This window comes from Heptranchias perlo, chromosome 7 (genome assembly GCF_035084215.1).
Source record: "Heptranchias perlo isolate sHepPer1 chromosome 7, sHepPer1.hap1, whole genome shotgun sequence".
In the NCBI taxonomy this organism is placed as follows: Eukaryota; Metazoa; Chordata; class Chondrichthyes; order Hexanchiformes; family Hexanchidae; genus Heptranchias; species Heptranchias perlo.
Window position 1 is genome coordinate 67,672,570 of NC_090331.1, and position 22,826 is coordinate 67,695,395.

Below are 22,826 nucleotides of genomic sequence, written 5' to 3' on the forward strand. Positions count from 1 at the left end.
AATAGTTTTAACATTTCAAAAGTAATGCATTGACTGTGAAGCCCTGAAAGGCGCTTTATAAATGCAAATTCTTCCTTTCTGGTAACCTCAAACCTGGATTTTTATAGCTAGCAGGTTTTAAACCTGAGGGAAGCCGTGATAAACGGGGTTAACCAGATCTTTTGGTCGCAGAAGCAAAAATGTTGATTTCACTGCAGTCTGGGTTTATTCTGTACGTTTTGGGGACTCCAACTGGTGTGAGAGGGCTTCCTAAAAGGGACCTCAAACCTCAGCGCTTTAGTAGGCTGGGCGGTTTTCTGAGTTATATTTGCCTAGCTGTGCATCCAAACTGACTTTGCAACGACTCCACAGTAGAAGTACAAATTCAGGCACACTCTCGAGTAAAACTGCTGGTAGTTTGCCCTTTTGGATAGTGAATAAAACGGCGTGTGATTGGATTACTGACCGCATTCCTGACTTGTTTTTTGCCTCCAAATAGACAAATTCTGAAAATGGATCTCTCAAAACTCTTTCTTAATGCAAGCGGGTCTATCCATTCCAATTGCCCTTTAAAAAGTTAGTATTCTTCCTGAAACGACGCATGTCTTTAGTTTGATTGATTTTTCCTTCTTGAGTTAGGTTGGAGGACGGTACCATTCTCGAATACCTGGACTGAAAGTAAAGGAACCAAACTTCACCTGTATTGACCTCTTTTTATAGTCGCACCAACGATTGTCACTGTGAGGTTTTCCGCTTATTCCTTCGCCAGCTCACAGTCCTCCCCCACCCCATTAAATTTTAATGGATAAGAAAGTCGTGGGTGGCCAGCGCCGCAGCCCAAATCCCCAGCCATATGTTGTATTTTGCCATGATTATTAATCACAGAAAGAAGAATGATTCTGCACATTTTTATTTCACGAATGGCCGTGTTAAAACGGCACTTTCTATGGGCTTAAACAAGTTAAATTTTCTCATTTGAAACTTGTATTTTACTGATGAAAAATTGTTAAATAACAGAGATACACAGCATCAATCAGAATGTGGCACCCGTGTCAGATGCGGAAGTAACAGAAGAATTTTGGTTTACAATACATTAGTTTGTGTTGATCCGAGCTGAGATGAAATAAAAAAAACAAGCATTATTCTATCATTTAGTGTTTAGGTCTCTTCTAGAAATGCAACAACTTCTCTTTATTTAAAGGCATCTTTTATAAGAACATAAGAAATAGGAGCAGGAGTAGGCCAATCGGCCCCTCGAGCCTGCTCCGCCATTCAATAAGATCATGGCTGATCTGATCCTAACCTCAAATCTAAATTCATGTCCAATTTCCTGCCCGCTCCCCGTAACCCCTAATTCCCTTTACTTCTAGGAAACTGTCTATTTCTGTTTTAAATTTATTTAATGATGTAGCTTCCACAGCTTCCTGGGGCAGCAAATTCCACAGACCTACTACCCTCTGAGTGAAGAAGTTTCTCCTCATCTCAGTTTTGAAAGAGCAGCCCCTTATTCTAAGATTATGCCCCCTCGTTCTAGTTTCACCCATCCTTGGGAACATCCTTACCGCATCCACCCGATCAAGCCCCTTCACAATCTTATATGTTTCAATAAGATCGCCTCTCATTCTTCTGAACTCCAATGAATAGAGTCCCAATCTACTCAACCTCTCCTCATATGTCCGCCCCCTCATCCCCGGGATTAACCGAGTGAACCTTCTTTGTACTGCCTCGAGAGCAAGTATGTCTTTTCTTAAGTATGGACACCAAAACTGTATGCAGTATTCCAGGTGCGGTCTCACCAATACCTTATATAACTGCAGCAATACCTCTTTGTTTTTATATTCTATCCCCCGAGCAATAAAAGCCAACATTCCGTTGGCCTTCTTGATCACCTGCTGCACGTGCATACTAACTTTTTGATTTTCTTGCACAAGGACCCCCAGATCCCTTTGTACTGCAGTACTTTCCAGTTTCTCGCCATTAAGATAATAACTTGCTCTCTGATTTTTCCTGCCAAAGTGCATAACCTCACATTTTCCAATATTGTATTGCATCTGCCAAATCTCCGCCCACTCACCCAGCCTGTCGAGATCCCCTTGTAGGTTTTTTATGTCCTCCTCACTCTCTACTTTCCCTCCCATCTTTGTATCATCTGCAAACTTTGATATGTTACACTCGGTCCCCTCCTCCAAATCGTTAATATAGATTGTAAAGAGTTGGGGACCCAGCACCGACCCCTGCGGAACACCACTGGCTACTGGTTGCCAGTCCGAGAATTAACCATTTATCCCAACTCTCTGCTTCCTGTTAGATAACCAATCCTCCACCCATGCCAGAATATTACCCCCAATCCAGTGATTCTTTATCATGAGCAATAATCCTTTATGTGGCACCTTGTCGAATGCCTTCTGGAAGTCTAAATACACTACGTCCACTGGTTCCCCTTTATCCACCCTGTACGTTATGTCCTCAAAGAACTCAAGCAAATTTGTCAGACATGACTTCCCCTTTGTAAAGCCATGCTGACTTTGTCCTATTAAATTATGTTTATCCAAATGTCTCCTTAATAATAGACTCCAAAATTTTACCCACCACAGATGTTAGGCTAACTGGTCTATGATTTCCAGCCTTCTGCCTACTACACTTTTTAAATAAGGGTGTTACATTAGCAGTTTTCCAATCTGCTGGGACCTTTGCTGAGTCCAGAGAATTTTGGAAAATTATTACCAAAGCATCCACAATCCCTACTGCCACTTCCCTCAAGACCCTAGGATGTAACCCATCAGGTCCAGGGGATTTATCCGCCTTGAGTCCCATTAATTTACTGAGTACCAATTCCTTAGTGATTTTAATCGTATTTAGCTCCTCCCTCCTCGAGCCCCCTGTTTGTCCAGTGTCGGGATATTCTTAATGTCCTCTACCGTAAAGACTGAAACAAAATATTTGTTCAGCATTTTTGCCATCTCCATGTTTCCCACCATTAATTTCCCGGTCTCATCCTCTGAGGGACCTATGTTTGCCTTAGCCACCCTTTTTCTTTTTATATAACTGTAGAAACTCTTGCTATCTGTTTTTATATTTTTTGCTAATTTATTCTCATAATCTATCTTCCCTTTCTTAATCAATCCTTTCGTTACTTTTTGCTGTCTTTTGAAGACTTCCCAATCTTCTATCCTCCCACTAAGTTTGGCTACCTTATATGTCCTTGTTTTTAGTCGGATACTATCCTTAATTTCTTTACTTAGCCACGGATGGCTGTCATTTCTTTTACACCCTTTTTTCCTCAGTGGAATATTTTTTTTTTGAAAGTTGTAAAATAACTCCTTAAATGAACACCACTGCTCATGTACCGTCTTACCCTTTAATCTATTTTCCCAGTCCACTTTAATCAATTCCGCTCTCATACCATCATAGTCTCCTTTATTCAAGCTCAGTACGCTTGTTTGAGAACCAACCTTCTCACCCTCTAATTGGATATGGAATGTAACCATGTTATGGTCACTCATTCCAAGGGGATCCTTAACTAGGACATTAATTAATTAATCCTGGCTCATTACACAGGACCAGGTCCAAGGTTGCTTGCCCCCTTGTAGGATTAGTTACATACTGCTCAAGAAATCCATCCCTAATACACTCAATAAACTCTTCCTCAAGGCTGCCCTGCCCAATTTGATTTGTCCAGTTAATATGATAGTTAAAATCCCCCATAATTATAGCTGTTCCCTTATTACATGCCCCGACTATTTCCTGATTAATACTTCTTCCAGCAGAGTTGCAACTATTAGGAGGCCTATATACTACGCCCACGAGTGTTTTTTCCCCCTTATTATTCCTTATCTCTACCGAAACTGTTTCATTGCCCTGATCTTTTGTCCCAATATCATTTCTCTGTATTACAGTGATTCCTTCCCTTATTAACATAGCCACCCCACCTCCCCTTCCTTCCTGCCTGTCCTTCCTGATTGTCAAATACCCTGGCATATTTAATTTATAGATTATGTGGACAGAGAGCTACATAGATTCCCCTTCCTTTGTTCTACAAGCTGCAGTTAATATCTATGTATTACTGATTTATTTTTATTTGGCTCCTCAAACTTTCTCGAGCAGTACCGTCAACTCGTCAAGGGCCTCATCCCAGCATGTTATTTTATTTGCTCAACAATTCCTTATAAAACGTGTTCAGCGTACTCACACCAAAGTTCCAAACCGCTCTTGTTTTCCAGTTCTTCTCAGTTTTCAATAAAATGTTAATTCTCTGTCGGTCATTTGTTTTACATCAAGAGTGTATTGGGAATTTAAGGCGCCGCAGCACTGAGATAAAACGTATTACTGACACATAGAATTTCTTGAAGAGTGTACTGGCGGTGCTTTCTGACAATGTGCCTCGGGTGATACAAGTAACTTGATTTTCCTGCTTAAAGAATCATTTGGAAACTCTGCAATTGAAAAAAATAGTGTATACTGAGTTACATCGAAATTACAGCACAGAAATAGGCCATTCAGCCCAACTGGTGTATGCCGTGTTTACGCTCCACACGAGCCTCCTCCCTCCCTACTTCATCTAACACATAGAAGGATACCCTTCTATTCCTTTCTCCCCCATGTGCTTATCTAGCTTCCTTCTAAATGCATCCATGCTATTTGTCTGAACTACTCCTTGTGGTAGCATGTTCCACATTCTTACCACTCTTTGGGTAAAGAAGTTTCTCCTGAATTCCCTTTTGGATTTATTAGCAACTATTTCATATTTATAACCTTTAGTTTTGGACTCCCCATAATCTGGAAACATTTTCTCCATGTCTACCCTATCAAAATCTTAAAGACCTCTGTCAGGTCACCCCTCAGCCTAATCTTTTCTGGGGGAAAGAGTCCCAGCCTGTTCAGCCTTTCCTGTTAAGGATATCCTCTCAGTTCTGGTATCATCCTTGTGAATCTTCTTTGCACCCTCTCCAATGCCTCTACATCCTCTGTGTAATACGGAGACCAGAACTGTGCACAACACTGCAAGTGTGGTCCAACCACGGTTCTATACAAGTCTAACACAACTGCTTTGCTTTTCATTTCTATCCATCTAGAAATGAACCCTAGTGATCGAATAGCCTTTTTTATGACCTTATTAACCTGCATTGCTACTTCTAGTGATTTGTTTAACTGTACCCCTAGTTCCCTTTGCTCCTGTATCCCATTTCGACTCTTATTATCCACGCAGTATGTGGCCTCCTTATTCTTCCTACCAAAATGCACCATCTCACGCTTCTTTATATTGAAATTCATTTGCCAATTACACGCCCATTCTGTAAGTTTATTAATGTCCTCTTGCATTTTGACGCATTCCTCCTTTGTATTAACTACACCCCCCACCCCCAATTTCGTGTCATCTTCAAATTTTGAAATTGTACTTCGGATTCCCAAATCTAAATCATTAATGTAGATTGTGAATAACAGTGCTCCCAGCACCAATCCCTGTGGAACACCACTTCCCAACTTTTATCAGTCTGAGTAGCTATCCTTGACCCCTTCTCTCTGTTTTCTGTTTTGTAGCCAACTTGCTATCCATTCTGCTACCTGTCCCCTGACTCCACATGCTCTGACCTTAGCCATAAGTCTACAATGCAGTACCTTATCAAAGGCCTTTAGAAAATCCAAATATATTACATCTACTACATTACCCTGGTCTATTTTTTCTGTTACTTCTTCAAAGAATTCAATAAGGTTGGTCAAGCATGACTTTCCCTTTTGAAATCTGTGCTGACTATTCTTCATTATATTTTTGTTTTCTAGATGTCTTTCTATTACATCTTTGAGTAAAAATTCCATCATCTTTCCTTCCACTGACATTAAGCGAACTGGTCTTTAGTTCACTGGACTTGTTCTATCTCCCCTTTTAAATACAGGAATAACATTAGCTGTCCGCCAGTCCTCTGGCACTATTCCCTTTTCTGGTGAATGTTTATATATATGTAATAGTGCCTCTGCTATTTTCTCCCTAACTTCTTTTAATATTTGCGGATGCAATCCATCTGGACCAGGGGTCTTATCCTCCCTAAGTTTGATTAGTTTATCAATTATCTCCTCCCTTTCTATCTTAAATATTTTAATATCTTTTTTGATCTCTTCTTCTAATATCCTGCTCACCTTGTTAGTCTTCCTGGTAAATACTGAGGCAAAGTAACTATTCAATATTTCTGCCATTTCGCTGTCATTACCTGTGCATTCATCTTGTGCATCCCTTAGTGGCCCTATCCCTGTTCTGATTTTTCTTTTGTTATTTATATTTCTGTAGAATGATTAACTATTTATTTTTATATTCCTTGATAATTTCATCTCGTAGTTCTTCTTTGCTTTCCTAATTGTTTTTTGACTTCTTTCCTAACCTCTTCGTCTTCCCTTTTTGTCATCCTCTCCTTTATTGTCTGTATACTTGAAGTATGCCTTTTTCTTTATTTTCAATTTTACCCATATCTCTTTAGTCATCCATGGTGTTTCATTATTGGCTTGTTTGTTCTTGCTTTTTAGAGGAATATACAACTCCTGAACTCGTTGGTCACCGCTTTAAATATTACCCACTGCTGTTCCATTTCTTTGTCTGTCAAAATGTTTTTCAGTTCACCTGCCCTGGTTCCATTCTCATCCTTTCAAAATGAGCTTATCCAATCTATTACTTTGGTCTTTGTCTTACTTATGTCTTTCTCAATTATTATTTTAAGCCTTATTATGTTATGATCACTATTGCCTATATGTTCCCCTATGCTTACTTCTCTTATCTGTTCTGATTCATTTCCCATTACTAGATCCAGCAGTGATTCCTCTCTTATTGGCTTCTCGACTACTGGGTAAGAAAGTAGTCATGTACACACTATAAAAACTTAATTCCCCTTTCTCCTTTCCCTATCTATTCTTGCCAGTTTATTTGGGGTAGTTGAAATCTCCCATGCTTATCATTCGATGTTTTTTGATAATTTCATAGATTTGTCTGTATATTTCATCCTCCACTTCCCTTCCACTATTAGGTGATCTGTAGAATATATCTATTAACATGATCGATCCCTTCTTATCCTTTGTCTCAATCCATTTGGATTCTGTTTCTACCTTAATATTACTTATGTCCGGCTAACTGGCCTATAGTTCCCTGTTTTCTCTCTCCCTCCTTGAATAGCAGGGTTACATTTGCTACCTTCCAATCCACGGGGACTGTTCTAGAATCTCGGGAATTCTGGAAGATCAAAACCAATGCATTCACTATCTCTGCAGCCACCTCTTTTAAAACCTTAGGATGTAGGCCATCAGTTCCAGGGGATTTGGCAGCTTTTAGTCCCATTAATTTCTCCAGTACTTTTTCTTTACTAATTTTAATTACTTTAAGTTCCTCACTCTCATTAGAATCTTGGTTCCCCATTATTTCCGGTATGTTTTTTGTGTTTTCTACTGTGAAGACACAAGAAACTCTCTGTTTTCTGTCCATTAACCAATCCTTAATCCATGCTAATATATTACCCCCAATCCCATTTTACTTTACTCTCATTTCCTATTTCTTTTTTCTTCAGACTTATGTTATCTTCCCCAGATCCCTTCCCTTGTCTTACTAGTCTAAAGTCCTATTGACAACCTTATTTATTCTTTCCATTAGGAAACTGGTCTCATTCCGGTTCAGGTGGAGCCCATCCCAGCAGTACAGCTCCTTCCTGTCCCAATATTGGTGCCAATGTCCCATGAAATGGAACCCCTCCTTCTCACACCAGTCTTTCAACCACGCATTCACCTTCCTGATCTCTTTATCCCTATGACAATTAACACGTGGCTCGGCTAGTAATCCCGAGATTACCACCCATGAGGTCCTGTTTTTTAATTTAATTCCTAGCTTCTGATATTCCCTTAGCAGGACCTCCTTTTTTCCCCCTATATCATTAGTCCCAACAAGGACCATGACAACTGAATCTTCCCCCTCCCTTTCCAAGTTCCTCTCCAGTTGCTCTGAGATGTCCTTTACCCTCGCACCAGGTGGGCAACACACTCTCCTGGACTCTTGGTCGTGACTGCAGAGGACACCATCTATCCCCCTAATTAACAAATCCCCTCCAACTACAACCTTTCTATTTTGCTCCTTGGTGCAATGTTTAGCATTCTGGCTGTCCACCCCACAGCCTGCATCCTTACCCTCACAAGTAGCAAGTACATCGTACCTGTTGGATAGGACTAGAGTCGACGGGACCTCCTTCCCATGCTGAACCATGTGTCAGAGTATCTCCAACTCGCACTCCAATTCAAGGACTCTGAGCTGGAGTGACTCAAGGGTGCAGATGTGGCAATCTGGGACAGTCTGGCTGTCCATAAACTTCCACATATCACAGCGGAATAGTTGTCACAAATAAATGGGAGTTTTAAACCTGAACATAGACTTATCTAAAACTGAATGCTCTCACGGAACATTTTAAAAATACTTTAAAGAACTAACTTCTTCAGGTTAGTGTGTGTGAAGGGTTACAGTCAGGACCAGGGACAGCACTCGCTCTCGACTCAACCCTGCGTCCAACAACACAACAAAACATTAAGGTTCAAATTCCACCAAAGCAGGTCTTCGAAGTAAATATATGAATGAATAAATACATTGAGCTCGCCTTCATAAAGTCAAAACACGTAATTTCAAAAGAATGTAGTATTATTACAGTGGATCAATTCTCAAAGGATAAGAAATAGGTTTCCGATCGCAGCGCAACTCGAATCTCATCTGGTGGAATTGTTTGCTTCCAGTTTGTTGCTCTGATTTCCTGTTACTGTCAGAACTATCACACAAATACCCTTAATATTAAAATGATCGTAATGGATACGTCCCAGCCCCAGTGCTGGAATGCAACCGCACTTATCGTCCAGCACTCTGAAACTACGTTAATTCGCCCACACTGTCATTTAACAACAAATTCATCTTCAATTAATAACTGATTTGTAACAAAACATTTACTTGATATCTAACAATACTCCGAGTCCACTCCCACTCGGTTTTCACTCTGGCCCCTGACAGGCTCGAGTTGTGAGCATTTAATGCAGGAAAGTTTATGAACACAGGAATGTAGAAAAGGGCATTATCGATCCGCGCTGAAAAATACAGGCTCTGCGCAAAGAGTCACACCTGCACAGTACGTCCTTACAGGGGTCGCACTATGTTCGAGGTGGAGTTCTGCGCTTTCTTCTTCCAACTATTCTTCAATTGTCTCGAAAGAACCAGGGAAAACCACCCAATGAAAAATGCAACCGCACTTGTCATCCAGCACTCTGAAAGTACGTTAATTCACCCACACAGTCATTTAACAACAAATTCATCTTCAATTAATAACTGATTTGTAACAAAATATTTACTTGATATCTAACAGCCTGATCACAGAATTTTCAGCACAGGAGAAGACAACGAGCCCATCGCCGTGTGCGATGTTGGGTCCACACTAATTCATTCTGCCCTTTTCCCATATCCTTTTATAACATGTCCCTTGTTATACAATATTTTACGCTTTATGGCCTAGACTTTCCAAATGGGGAGCATCTCTGGTGAGGGACTTTCTGGCCCAGGGGATCATCGGTTTGTGGGAGATAGGCACCCTGGGCTCTGCTTAGTGAGTGGTGCTGAACTTGCTATAGCAGGCCTGACACAGAGGAAGGAAATAGGCAGCCCCCAAACTGCCCAGAAATTGAAAAACTTTTTAGAAAATTGTTATTGTTGCTGCTCCGGGTGCCTGTGCAGGACCGCATTCCAAGAGCATCCTAAGGGTAAGGTAGCATCGTGGTTATGTACTCCAGAGGCCTGGAGTTCAAAATCTGCTACAACAGCTAGGGAATTTAAATTCAACTAAATAATTTTTTAAAATCTGAAATAAAAAGCTAGTATCAGTAATGGTGACTATGAAACTACTGGATTGTCATAAAAACCCATCTGATTCACTAATGTCCTTTAGGGATGGAACCCTGCCATCCTTACCCGATTTGGCCTGTATGTGACTTCAGACCCACAGCAATGTGGTTGATTCTTAACTGCCCTCTGAAATGGCCTAGCAAGCCACTCAGTTGTACAATCCCACTACAAAAAGCCACACGGACAGCAGCGGTTCAAGAAGGTGGTTCACCACCACCTTCTCAAGGACAATTAGGGATGGGCAATAAATGCCGGCCTTGTCAGTGATGCCCACATCCCATGCATGAATTAAAAAAACTGCACAAATCCCTATCAGCGGATGCGTTATGTACTCCTAGGCTACCCTGCTGGGGGAGGAGGGGGAGAGGGATGTAACGGGGCAAGTCCCCAAGTACTTTTTCAGTCCTGTCCATGCCAGATGCAAAGAGCTATCAGGAGGTGGTCAGAAAGCTTAGATCACTAACTATTAGTGAGAAGCAACCTTAGAGCAGACGTTTGGTATGACATTCTTCCTTATGTTATCTGATGTTCTGCTCCAGGACGTCGACGTGGATTGTGTGTTGATGGCACACACTCAAGTGGGCAGTGACTTTGAGTTGGGGAGAAGGAGAACACAGCAAAAAATAATCTCAAACAAAATATTACTGTTCAAACTTAAGCATTTTTAACAAAAATGATCTTGCTAGTTAAATTCAGGAACGCTTATAAAGGATGACAATAATATAGATGACCAACTAAGGGGCAAAGGGCGCCAGCCGTTCGTTAGACTTGCACTTACCGGTAGATTTTCTATCGGCTTTTGCACGGCAAGTTGCTGTCAGCCAACCAACCAAACAACATGGCACCCTCTACAAGGCATCTGGGACCTGTGTGAACAGGGCAAGCAACTGTGCATCTCCTGAACTGGATTGAAGAATCGTTAATGAGCTGTGCAGTCTGAACCAGGAAATGTCAGTTGGAATAGTGAATTCAATGTCAAATCAGGTACAGAAAGCAAAATAAAAGCATGATTTGATTAAAAGAGAGATAAGAAAGATAAAAGAGACAGAAAGAAAAAGCAAAAAAAACTATTTAAATTTTAAAAAATCTCCAACAATAATGAAATACTGACGGTATGACACTCCACACTTGTAAAAGTTAATTTAAGTGCCAGAGAGGTTGTTTGGCTGTAATTAAGACTTACCATGCTATTACAAGAAGGGTACTTACACTGGAATGGACATGCCCTAGCTTTTCTTGATAAGTTGTCCCTGTCTATGAGGTAAATACAGAAACTTCACACCGTTCAATACATTTGAATGGTGAGTCAGCTGGCGAGATGCCATTTTCATGCAGCTTTTGGAGGAGCAGGGCAGCTCAGACAGCAACTTCCGGATTTCCGCGTTTAACTGCGCGCGTGCTGTTGCTGGAAGTTGCTGTTCGATTTGCACATAAAAAAACGGTGAGCACTGTTAGCCTCACTGTTATTTTTACAGCAAAATCCTGCCCGATACATTTTCATTTAGTATGGGGGACCCCCATATAGTTTGGCAAATTCCTATAAAAATGGGAGAGTATCACTTCAGCCATGTAGGAAATCCTGATTATAATTTGTGCTACAACAAGTACATTTCTAAGAGTGCATTTATTAGAAAGTTTCAAACACTTACCTCAAATTTGAAGGTGAGGATGGACTGAATATTTTACAAGTGCCAGGCACCCAGGTGAATTACTTGGGTCCTCTTCATTCATGGGACAAATTCTAGAGCAACAACTAAAAACTGAGAATTCTGTTAATATTCTGTTAAGGTGTAAAATATACTCACACTAAGTGTAAGATTTTAATTGTAATTGTGTCTCCAATTAAAATGGGGACTAAAAGTACTAATGAAAGTATTTCTGCTACTTTAGGAAGAACTAACCTGAGAACTGAGACATTGGGCTGGATTTTGTTGTGAAAATAAGTGAGGCTGACAGCGCTCACCGTTATTCATGTGCAAATCGGACAGTAACTTCCAGCGAATGCTCCGCATGTGCGCAGTAAATGTGGAAATCCAAATGTTGCTGTACGAGATGTGATGCTCCTTGAAAAGCTGCTCGAATATGGCATCTCGCCGTCTGGCTCCCTATTCTGAACAGCGTGAAGTTCCTCTACTTACCTGATAGATATGAACTAACCTCACCAAAAAAAGTTAAGTCAAGTCATTTCAAGTCTAAGTACACTTTTAACAGTGTGGTAATTCTTAGTTACTGCCAATCAACCTCTCTAGCACTGAAAATTAACTATTACAAGTGTGGAGTCTCATTCCTTCAGATTTTAATTGTTGTTGGACATTTAAAAAAATGTAAATAATTTTTTTCATCAGACATTGAATTCACTATTCTAATTTACACTTCCTGGTTCAGTCTGCGCTGCTCATTAACGATTCTTCAATCTGATTGGTTAAGGAGACACACAGTTTCTTACCCTGTTCACACAGATCCCAGATGCCCTGTTGAGGGCGCCGCACCTTTTGGCTCTCTAAGTTAGAGGAACTTGCCGTGCAAATGCTCATGGAAAGTCTATGGGCAACGGCAAGTCTAAGTTGTTCGTTCGCCGCTCGCAGCAAAATGCAGCCCATTATACGGAAGGGGAAAAAAAACTTGCATTTATTGTAGCAGCTGTCACATCTTCAGGATGTTCCAAAGTGCTTCACAATCAATTAATTACTTTTTAGTCACTGCTCTGTAGATAAATATGACAGCTAATTTGCACATTGCAATGTCTTATCCTGTTTATGCTGGGTGAAACTTGAATTCAGCTCTCTAGGAGAGATCAGTGCACCAAATTAACCAGGGTATCTAAGCTTTTTGTCTTTGTGGAACACATAGATCACACCATGGAGCCTTGGGCCACATATAAATTTTAAAACCATATTCCCATTAATTTGCATAGATCTGCAGCTGCTGATTCTAACAGATCTAGAATTTTGATTTTGATTTAGAATTTATCCATCAATGAGGCGACAGCAATATAAATAGCTCTTTTCAAATCACCAGGGACACAAAATTGAATCAGCCTAAAGCAGCAAATAAATGGATGGATGCTTTAAGTGATGGTTTTAAAGGCCAAGATGTGCCTTTGGAGTGGCTCTACACTGTCGACAGCTCTAACAGTCAGCTTGAGTTGGATTTTACAGAATATGGTAGGCTCCTGGTTGAAGTGACAGATGTGAAGATATCAGATGTAGTCATGTTGGGTGATATGAAATTTGTCAGCCAGCTGGTCCTGGTGGTGTAGTTTCCCCAACCCAGTAATTGAAGCTATGCCTGGAAGCCAGTAGCATGGAGATCCTCAGGTAGATCACTATTGCACCACAGGCAAGGTGGCCGACAAGCCCATTAGCATCTTGCCAATACTCCTATTCGCACGGCCTCTGCATGTGAATTTTAACTTTTTTCCGTGTTCGTTGGTAAAATAGTGAGACGAAAAGCAGAGTGTGCAAGTGTTTTTTGATCATTGTAAGTGCATTACTTCCTTGAATACTGAATAGTGGTAGATGTTTGTTAAGCAAATGTATTATGTGTGAGGCGTTTTCTCCTAAAATTAATGGTTGTGGCTAAAACAGTGAGCAATTTCTAGTGTGCTGCAGTCTTCCCTCCAGATTGCAGGGATTAGGGATACTAGTTGGTGTTTCTATGCATGCTTTGTTTTTTAGTGGGGGTTTGTGTGAAGGAACTGGTAGGGTGGCATTTGTCTCCATCCCAAGCCAAAGGTTTAATAATCAATGCCTGAGCAAATGCTGCCTTTCAAACAGATTTCCAATTACTGCACTGTATAGCATAAGCAACATGGAAATTCAATGACTTTCCTTGTTATATTATTCTCTTGGACAATGTCCAGAAGCAGATGCATTATCCGGGAATCTATAAACAACAGATAATTCCATTTGGTCCTGTTTTGAAACTGTACTTTATTAACCTAGAAGAACTTAACGTGGAGCAGAATTTCAACAGTTGCATAACTGCAGCTCCAGTGATGGCACCAGCTTACTTTGTGCAAGTACTTCAAGCCAGATTCTATTTGGTAAAGCAGTACACAATTTTACTTTGAAGAGAACCATCTCTTCCTTCCAGAAATATGAATCTGAATGATGGTCATATCGGAGAGTGCACAAAAGGTAAGAATACCTTCTTCAGATTGTACTTATAACCTGCAAGACTTTTGGAGGACAATCTTTTGTGGGTGTTCAAATGCAAAGTTTGTACATGGATGAGTCAATATTCCTGCCCTCTGCAGTGTCCAAATGGCAATCGAGAAACTGAAACCTGAACTAAAGTCGAGCAGTTATGACAGTGCTTTAATGCTAAAATAAGCTTTTCTTGTTATAGGTGTTAATCACATTAGCGATTTTCCTCTCAAGAATATCCGCTGATGGGTCAACTACTGGAGATAATGAATTCATTTACTTCCCCAGTCTGCCAACTTGCACAAATCAACATTTCAAAGAAAGACATGCCCTAACTACCTAACTTGACTTTGATTTCTGAATGTGGAGATGCCGGTGATTGACTGGGGTGGACAAATGTAAGGAAGCTTTCGGAGATTATCTCCTTCGTCAGGTGAGTAGTGAACGTGCACCTGACGAAGGAGATAAGATTCCTTACATTGGTTTCTGAACACAGACCATGCCACCGACAAAGGAAACCAGCATTAAAAGTGTGGCTTTATCAGGAGTTTCCTGCATTGGCTACTCCTTTGATATAAAGAAAAATGAACTTTTTTGGATATAGCTATCTATAGCCAATTTTTACTTCACATTAACACTGTCCATTTAATCATATATATTTAAAAAAGATTAGAAATTTTCCCAGTTTGAGGCAGCAAAAAATTCTTCCATCAAAGAACAAATAGCATTATCTCTTTCTGAACTTAAGTAGCTCCAAGTTTTCTTGAGAATTTTTGATCTTCTGCCAACCATCTTCAACAACTGTGAAAGAGGAGCTGAATATTTGTAACCAAAAACAACATTCCAACCTTAAAAGTAGAGATGAATGAGGACCATCGTGGTCAATTTTCTTCAGCAGAGTTACTGACTTAGTCCTCTCAGCATCAAAGGCAAGATAAAATTTGCTCTCCACTGACCAGTTCCGTCTACGTTTGTCAGCAGTGATTGATGATCATTTGTGTTTCAGTTGAGGAGCTTGTAGAGAGTGGTGCCATCAGCAAAGAGACATTTTTGATGACATCCAGTAAATCATCAATGAAAATAATAAAAAAGGATGGACCAAACAAGCTTCCCTATGAGCTCATGTAGGTGTTGCAATAGAAAAATGTACATTTATTGTGACTCAACATTTGTGCCTGCTGAGTAAAGTCACATATCAGTTCACAAGCTCAATGGATATGCCACAAAAATCCAGCTTCTCAATGAGTTCAGGAAACTATACTGTATTGAAGGTTTGAGGAATGTTGATTGTGAGCGCTGAGCATTTAGAAACAAGTCACTCTTCTGATTTGCAATTGAATCATAAAATGAAATAGTACAAAATACACTGCATAATTTAATGTCTTTTAATTAGGTTTAATTCTTAAAAATGACATTTCTGACTTTTTGGTTAAATACATACTACTACCACAACTGATTGTCTGCACACAAACCGTTTCACAGTTAGAAACTGTACATCATTAGATTGTATAAACTTTGCAAACATTACTGATACAATTTTGTTCCAAAATCAACATTGTTTACATCACTAAATAGATTACAAAAGTGTTTGCATCACACACGTTTCACAAATATCCTTTCAAAATGATTAGATCACAGAACTGGTTCCACTGCAAAATTTGTGTCTCAAGAAGTCACAACAGTGATATTACGGTCAAAGCACATGTAAACTTATGCACTGACTTTAAAACCTGCAGATGTTTGGTCACTTGATCTACTGATACTTTGGTGCAAGAGTCAGCTACAGGTTGTGATGACAACGGGGTCCCGATTTTCCCCTAGTTGGATATCAGTGCAAAAATGGGTAGAAAATCATGCGACAATGGCTTTACCTTTCATCAAAATGTGAAGCTGCCATTTTCTAAATGTAGGTTGCGCACTAAAAATTCAGAAGTGTTATAATGAGCTTGTGCCAGTTATGCGAAAAACTGTCCTTCGTAGAAATAACACCACATTCACTAAGAAGCTATCAGAATATACTCAGTTGATTTTGGGGGAAAAAAAATCAAAATCACTTAAAAAAAAAATAGGGAGGATGGTCTGGTGACACAGTAGGCTAGGGTACTATCATGCAACATGAGTCATTAGACTTGCCTACAAACCTGAGATTTCCCCAGCATAATGAGTTCCCAATCCTAATCAGATCTGTAATCAGAGCACTACTGAGTTCAATGAAATTCCCTTATCCAATTTGCAGGAATCTAATGCTGGATTCAAGGAATTTCAATGATGCAGTAATGCTGCTCTGTTTCTAGATGTCTTCAGCATTCTTTGTAAATATATGTATTTATGAAAATGTGCACACTATGTCAAGTGACGCTTAGTAGGAGAATATTAATAGGACTCTAATCTTTGCTTTTATTCTTTTAATAGATGTACAGTTTTGATGCCTTAATTATTTTCCAGATATCTAAATAATATCAGCTGTCAGCTGGACATGTGAATATATGGTTAGAGATGACACTGCAGAAGAGGTATTTCCCCGAGGGGAAGAGAGAGCCAATGTGCTTCACTCATCTGTACCTTGAGTGTTTACTAAGAAGGACTCGTGGAGCCTGAGAGCAGGCTGCTGCCCGTCCTCTCCACCAGAGGTAAATGAGGGGCTCAACACAGGCAAGAAAATGCTTGGAAAAAAGACAACTTAATTTTAAAGAATTTTTTGTAGACCACTTGATAACATCTAAACTTAAAAATATTTAGTGAATTTTAAAAATAACTTTTCAAGTGTTATCGTACACATTCGTTAAATTTTGATTTTTTTTTTATACATCACAAACATTTTACTTTTGCTCCTGTTCTGGAGGATAACATTGCAAAGATTACATTCTCAAAAACTACCTGGCATGCTTGCTTCCCAAGCACAGGGATGCAAGCTTCTTAATATCAATACTAGGGCGACAATAATTTGGCTTTATTTTGCACAAAGTACTCTGTGGTGTTAGATTCAGGGGAAGATCTGCCAATTTTATTGGATAGTAGCGTACAAAAGCTAAATACGGGCATCTGAAATTCTTCCGTTTGTTATTTTAGTGGATGCATTAACATATTTAATGACTTCATTAAAATAGTAAGAACAATTTCAGACAAACACTTTATGCTTTTGCATGCTAGTATCTCATGGTATAATTTTAGGGCCCTGTTTTCTCCCTTCCCATTCTCACCCTTTGGAATTCCTCTACTGCTGTCTCCTTCTGCCATTTCCCTCTTCGAGCAAGGAGTTTAGTTTACTGAATTCCCTATAGTTAAAGTGGTCCTACCACCATTCTTCTGCCTAATATACAGTACACCATTGAGAGGCTTAGCTAAAAACTGGAATAACTTGACTGTGAGGGGAGTTGAAGTTAGTGGGTTGGGGTTTCAGTTGTACAGTGTACAGCTGAAGGTGCAAGCTTCTGACAGTCAAAATTCTCTTAAGCTCTCTTTATTCAGGCAAGTTGAAGCTAGAATCCCCAAAATTCAAAACCACCTTTTTGGATTTCTTAAACTGAAATCATTATTATAGGCAACCATAACCTATTCAAGTCTCTTTGGAGATGTCTGAATGTGGTCAAAGGTGTTATGTATAAAAGCCCTGAAATGGTCAGTTTAAAAAAAGGCTACCACACAAGGCAATGTACCTGGAGCGCAATCTAATTCAGAGCAACATCCTGAAGAGGACTTAAAGATATAATACTCTGGATTTTTCATTGACAGCAAGAACATTAGAATTTTACAGAACCAGAGATAAAGTAATGGGCCGGATTTTGCTGTGAGCGACGAAAGAACGGCACTCACCGTTCGTTAGACTTGCACTTGCCCATAGACTTTCTATGAGCTTTTGCACGGCAAGTTCCTCTAAATCAGACAGCCAAAAAGCATTACGCCCTCTATAGGGTATCTGGGACCTGTGTGAACAGGGCAAGCAGCTGTGTATCCCTTAAACAATCAGACTGAAGCATCGTTAATAAGCTGCGCAGAGACTAAATCAGGAAATGTGGGTTAGAATAGTGAATTAAATGTCAAATCAGGTACAGGAAGTGAAATGAAGAGAGGGTGAGAAAGATCGGATTAAGAGACTGGGATAAAAGAGATCGAAAGGAAAGGTAAAAAAAAAAATTATTTAAATTTTTTTTCAGATGTCCAACAACAATTAAAATCTGATGGAATGAGACTCCACCCTTGTTAAAGTTAATTTGCAGTGCCAGAAAGGTTGTTTGGCAGTCATTAAGACTTCCCACGCCGTTAAAAGGGTACTTACATCAGAATGGACAAGCCCTAACTTTTTCTGGCAAGATTAAGTCCGTATCTATGACGTCAGTGGAGGAACTTCACACTATTCCATTCGTTTGAACGGGGAGCCAGACAGTGAGATGCCGTCTTCGTGGAGGGGGATCGCGTCTCGTACAGCAACTTCTGGATTTCCACGTTTAACTGCTCATGTGTGTTCGCCATAAGTTGCTTTACGATTTGCACAGAAATAACAATGACCGCTGTTAGCTTCAATGTTATTTTTACAGCAAATCCTGTACATTATCTTTTTAAGTTTTCCAAATACTGAGAACTTTTAACAAGTTACATCATGTAACAATTCAGCAAAGACATGCCAATAATGACTGAACACAATTATGTAGCACCATTACATTTAAAAAAATACAAAACATACATAGGATGTTGCTTGTGTAATGAGTTGAATTGGCAAGTCATCATGGTGCATGGTCATTTATACCAGGCAACAAAGTGCATGTAAAACTAATGAAAGTGTAACAAAGTAAGGAACCCTGTACAAATGCACTAATCCAAAGGCCGCCATGGCAATGGCCAAGAGGAGCTGCAGTCTTGCTGCGTATTTCAGTAGTTTGCTGACATGAAAAATAAAGCAATCATTAGTTACATGGAGAATTAAACATCAAGTACTTGTATTTGCATTTAAGGTAAAGTTATTTGCATTTTATAACACCTTGTGTCAAAAAAGTCTCAAAGTGCAACTACTGGCAATGGGACTTGATTTTATTAAATTAACCCACAATTACCGAAGTGAGGAATTATGCTGTGAAATTATTTGTAACTGACTGGTAGTGTTGCAAATGGGTTGGGGAGATGACAAGTTATTTTTGGCTATGTTGACAGGTGCACAATATGTAAAGTTGATGGGAGTGGAAGCTGGCAATGTTCTACCCAAGTTCAAATTCAAGGATTCCATGTTATTGACTGAATGGCTAGAGCTGGGGCTGGCTGGAAATAGCCACTTGCTCATCACTTCAGCTAAGATTCAAGCAGGAAGGTACAGAGCGGAGAATATATATAATTATTGGTGGAAAAACCCTCAGAATGCCAGGCATGGGTTCTTCCATCCAAGGATTCTCCATCCATTCACAGCTGGCTGAAGGCTTGAGCAGAACTGACTGACTTTTCATGTGAGAGAAAAACTGGACAGTGAGCCAACCAGCACTGTTCTCTCAAACCCAGTCTGCACTGGCAGAGGACTCTAAACAGCCAATGATGCATGGTGAGGTGGTTTAATAAAACCAGCGCAAAGTACATTTACAAAATGAGAAACTTAAAACCTTGAAATACAATGAAAGTCAGTAATTCCACACAGCTATAAAATGTGACTGCTCCTCATCACTGCAACATATCAAGGAGTCTACTGTTGGACAGAGACTGATGGTCTATTTTTGATCAAAATTATAGATAGAACTCATTAATTATTCAAGATTTTTAAAATAAAATTTCATCCTTTTGTTGGACGATGTAATGTAATGATCGATATTTGCTAAAAAAGGTACTTGTGCTGAGAAAAAGATTAACTACTGTGTAGGGCCTTCTTTATTCTTTGATTCATATGCATAGTCCATATAAAGCTTAGTTTGATTAGTTAAATCATATGCTATGACATTGTGGATAGATGATACTTCTGTGTTGTATAATCAGACCCACTCCATGGTGCCAGTTCATTTTGAATAACTGATCTCTAACCCTGTCCCCATAAAAACCTGTGTAAGACTTGTGGGGTAGGACTGTGGTATGTAGAAGATGCACATCATTAGAAGAATGAAGGTGATCTCAAAGTAAATAATCCACCTTTATTCTCTACTTAAGTATCCTCCACACAGCATTGAAGCATGCAAAAGTATCATCCCAGAGAGAGGGAGGGAGGCTTCTGCGGATGTGCTATAACTCTCACTGTCAGGACCGATCTGCCAAAGGCATGTTTTGTACTGAGTTAAATTTAGAGAGTAATGTTTAGCAAATGTGTGAGAACTGCTCCACATGATAGCTTTGAAAATGCTATCAATGGGAGTTTGATTGAGAGATGCCCAAAAAGTGGAATGACCTTGAGCCTGCACTCTTCTGAGCTTTTTCCTCAAAGGTGATGGTCATACACAATGCACTCAACCATCTATTTACCTTGGGTTTTTACACCATAGGAAACCTTTTCCTATCCATACTTTTCAAATTTCTCCATAGGAGAGACATAATTGTTTAGAGCTCTGCAAAAATCTACATGGAGGAAACAATAATCCAATTCCAACTTATGTGGCAGTGGAGAAACCAATGGGCCAATTTCTTTACCCAAACGAAACTGACAAGTGACTTCAGGTAAAACTCCACATCAGTTCTAAGGGCTGCTGGTCAGCATGCCAATCAACTACAAACTGATCTATGATAAGGACTTGCAGTTTATTACCTCAGAGCCAAAACGAATGCCAATAGTACATGTAAGGAACTTAAAGTGATGGCAAGGGACATACAAAACACTCTGTGACCCTGAGACATAGTGCCTAGTGTGGCATGTCAGGTTTGTATCTTCTTCCTCACAAGAGGGAAGCTGAAGATGTCTCAGAGTGAGGAGCTCCCACTGCAAATGCTGGGGACAGAGGCCATGCCCCTCCTCTCATTAGGAGTTTCCCAAATTACTTCCTCAGGGGATATATTTACATCTAGTTTTACACTGTGATTGCACTATTCCTATGGAAGTATAGTCTGGAAGTTGCCCGAAGCTGGTAGCACCATGGCAGCACTTTTATCTACTGTTATTATCCTGCTTCATCTACCAGTGTTGACCAATTCTGCCTGGCACTGATGACCTAACTTCTAAGGAAACCCAGAAAACAAAACCCTGGACTAGCCGTTTTGAGCACAAAATTTATTGGCACTCTAGAGCTGGTTTAATCTAATCTACTCTTCAAGACTTTGGCCCAATTTTGGTGATGAGCGGAGCAACAAACTCAACCTTTAGCTGAAGAAAATGAACTGTTGCCGTGACACAGTTGCTGGAAATTAATATGGAGTAGGAGATAACATCAACACCATGCTGACACTTACATGTGTGTGCAAAGCTAGTAGTTTCCAAGAACCAATCAAGCTAGGCTTTACTCTTACAATGTGGGGAAGATACTTAAATGGATACTTAAATTTTAAAAATTCTACCAATAATACAATACTGTTTGACAAGATAAATTTCAAACTATCCAATGTGTAAACAAAGCCACTGTCTCAAAAAGAATCAGTAAAATACTTGGCTGAAATCAATACTATTTGCTTATCTGATAATGGTCTGATACCAGATTCATATCACATGAAAGTTCTCTGCTTTTGCAAAGAAGCTTCATCAGCAGTCAGACACTGATGACAACATGTAGATTAAATAAAAGTAATCAAAATAAGACCATTTTAATTTCCTTTCAAATGTTCCTTGATGATCAATTATTTTCTTTTGGATCACTAAAAAGAAGTTACAATCATGAGTTGAAAAGCAGAATTTGAAAAGGTTTTGTTTAAAACACTACTTGCATAGAGGTCCTGAATTATCCTACAACATTGCATAATTAACCTAATTTTGAATTTTGCATTATCATTATGCATAATGCTGTCTCTGACCAAACCCTTTCCCACCATTTTTCGAATACAATGGCTTAACTTAAGTATTTTGCAAGATAAAAATGAAAAATGACCTTTTACGTTAACAATTGCATTTTTAATGTGGAGCTAACAGGTAATAATTACAACATCCACATAATTCCATTCCTTATCACTCTGTATTAAACTGAGAAATAGGTTCTGTAAGATAAAGTATGTAAAGGGCATAACTACAATAGTGTGTTGACAACAATACCTGTCAGAAGGGCTGTTAAGTAACTGTTTTTACATTTCCACGTCAATGCCTACCTATCAAATTTAGTATGTTCAAATCTGTTGAAGGGTTGCACAGGGGTTGTTATCCTCCATCAAAATATTCAATGAATGGCAGGAAACTACTATGAGGTCAGCATGAAACCCACTATGTATTTTGCTTACAAGTTATAGAAATACGCAAGCAACATACCTTCTCTTAACCAAAGTTGTATGTGAATTAATGAGAACTCCCATCGTCAACACAAGGATAATTGCAACAAAACCATAAGGGTCAGGATCAAGCTTTCTGGCATACCTGTTTAATAGAACAAAAATATCATATTGCTAATATAATATTTGAGAATAGGGACAAAGATAAAACAACTGACAAACCAAACTGATAAATTCACTGCAAACTGAAAAAGTGGCTCAGGAATTGCATTTCTTTTCCAAGTTAACTATGCAATTGCTCTTGCATACATAATTGATGTTCTGGCAAATAAAGTTTAATTGTCTTTAATGGGAGGGAAAGACATACACATTAAGTTATAGTTACATAAAGGAAGCAATATGGTTTTCGATCTATACAAGTCTGCTACTTCACAAATGTGGGTTTGTAGCATGTTTTTCCTTCTTCCATTATATATTTTTTAACTTCTTGAAAAGGCCAA

The 22,826-nt window shown here is 39.4% G+C and overlaps 1 protein-coding gene across 3 annotated transcripts in view; it reads right to left on the reverse strand.

Moving 5' to 3' along the window:
* Positions 1–15,393: 15,393 nt before the first annotated feature.
* Positions 15,394–22,826, reverse strand: part of pgap1 (post-GPI attachment to proteins inositol deacylase 1) — a 109,943-nt gene continuing 102,510 nt past the window's right edge. For all 3 annotated transcript variants that reach the window (XM_067987777.1, XM_067987778.1, XM_067987776.1), the window contains 2 exons: positions 22,367–22,471; positions 15,394–18,899 (listed from right to left, as the gene is read on the reverse strand). In XM_067987777.1, the coding sequence (XP_067843878.1) occupies positions 18,761–18,899; positions 22,367–22,471 (244 nt within the window). In that variant the 3' untranslated portion in view covers positions 15,394–18,760. The remainder of the gene's footprint in view (positions 18,900–22,366; positions 22,472–22,826) is intronic.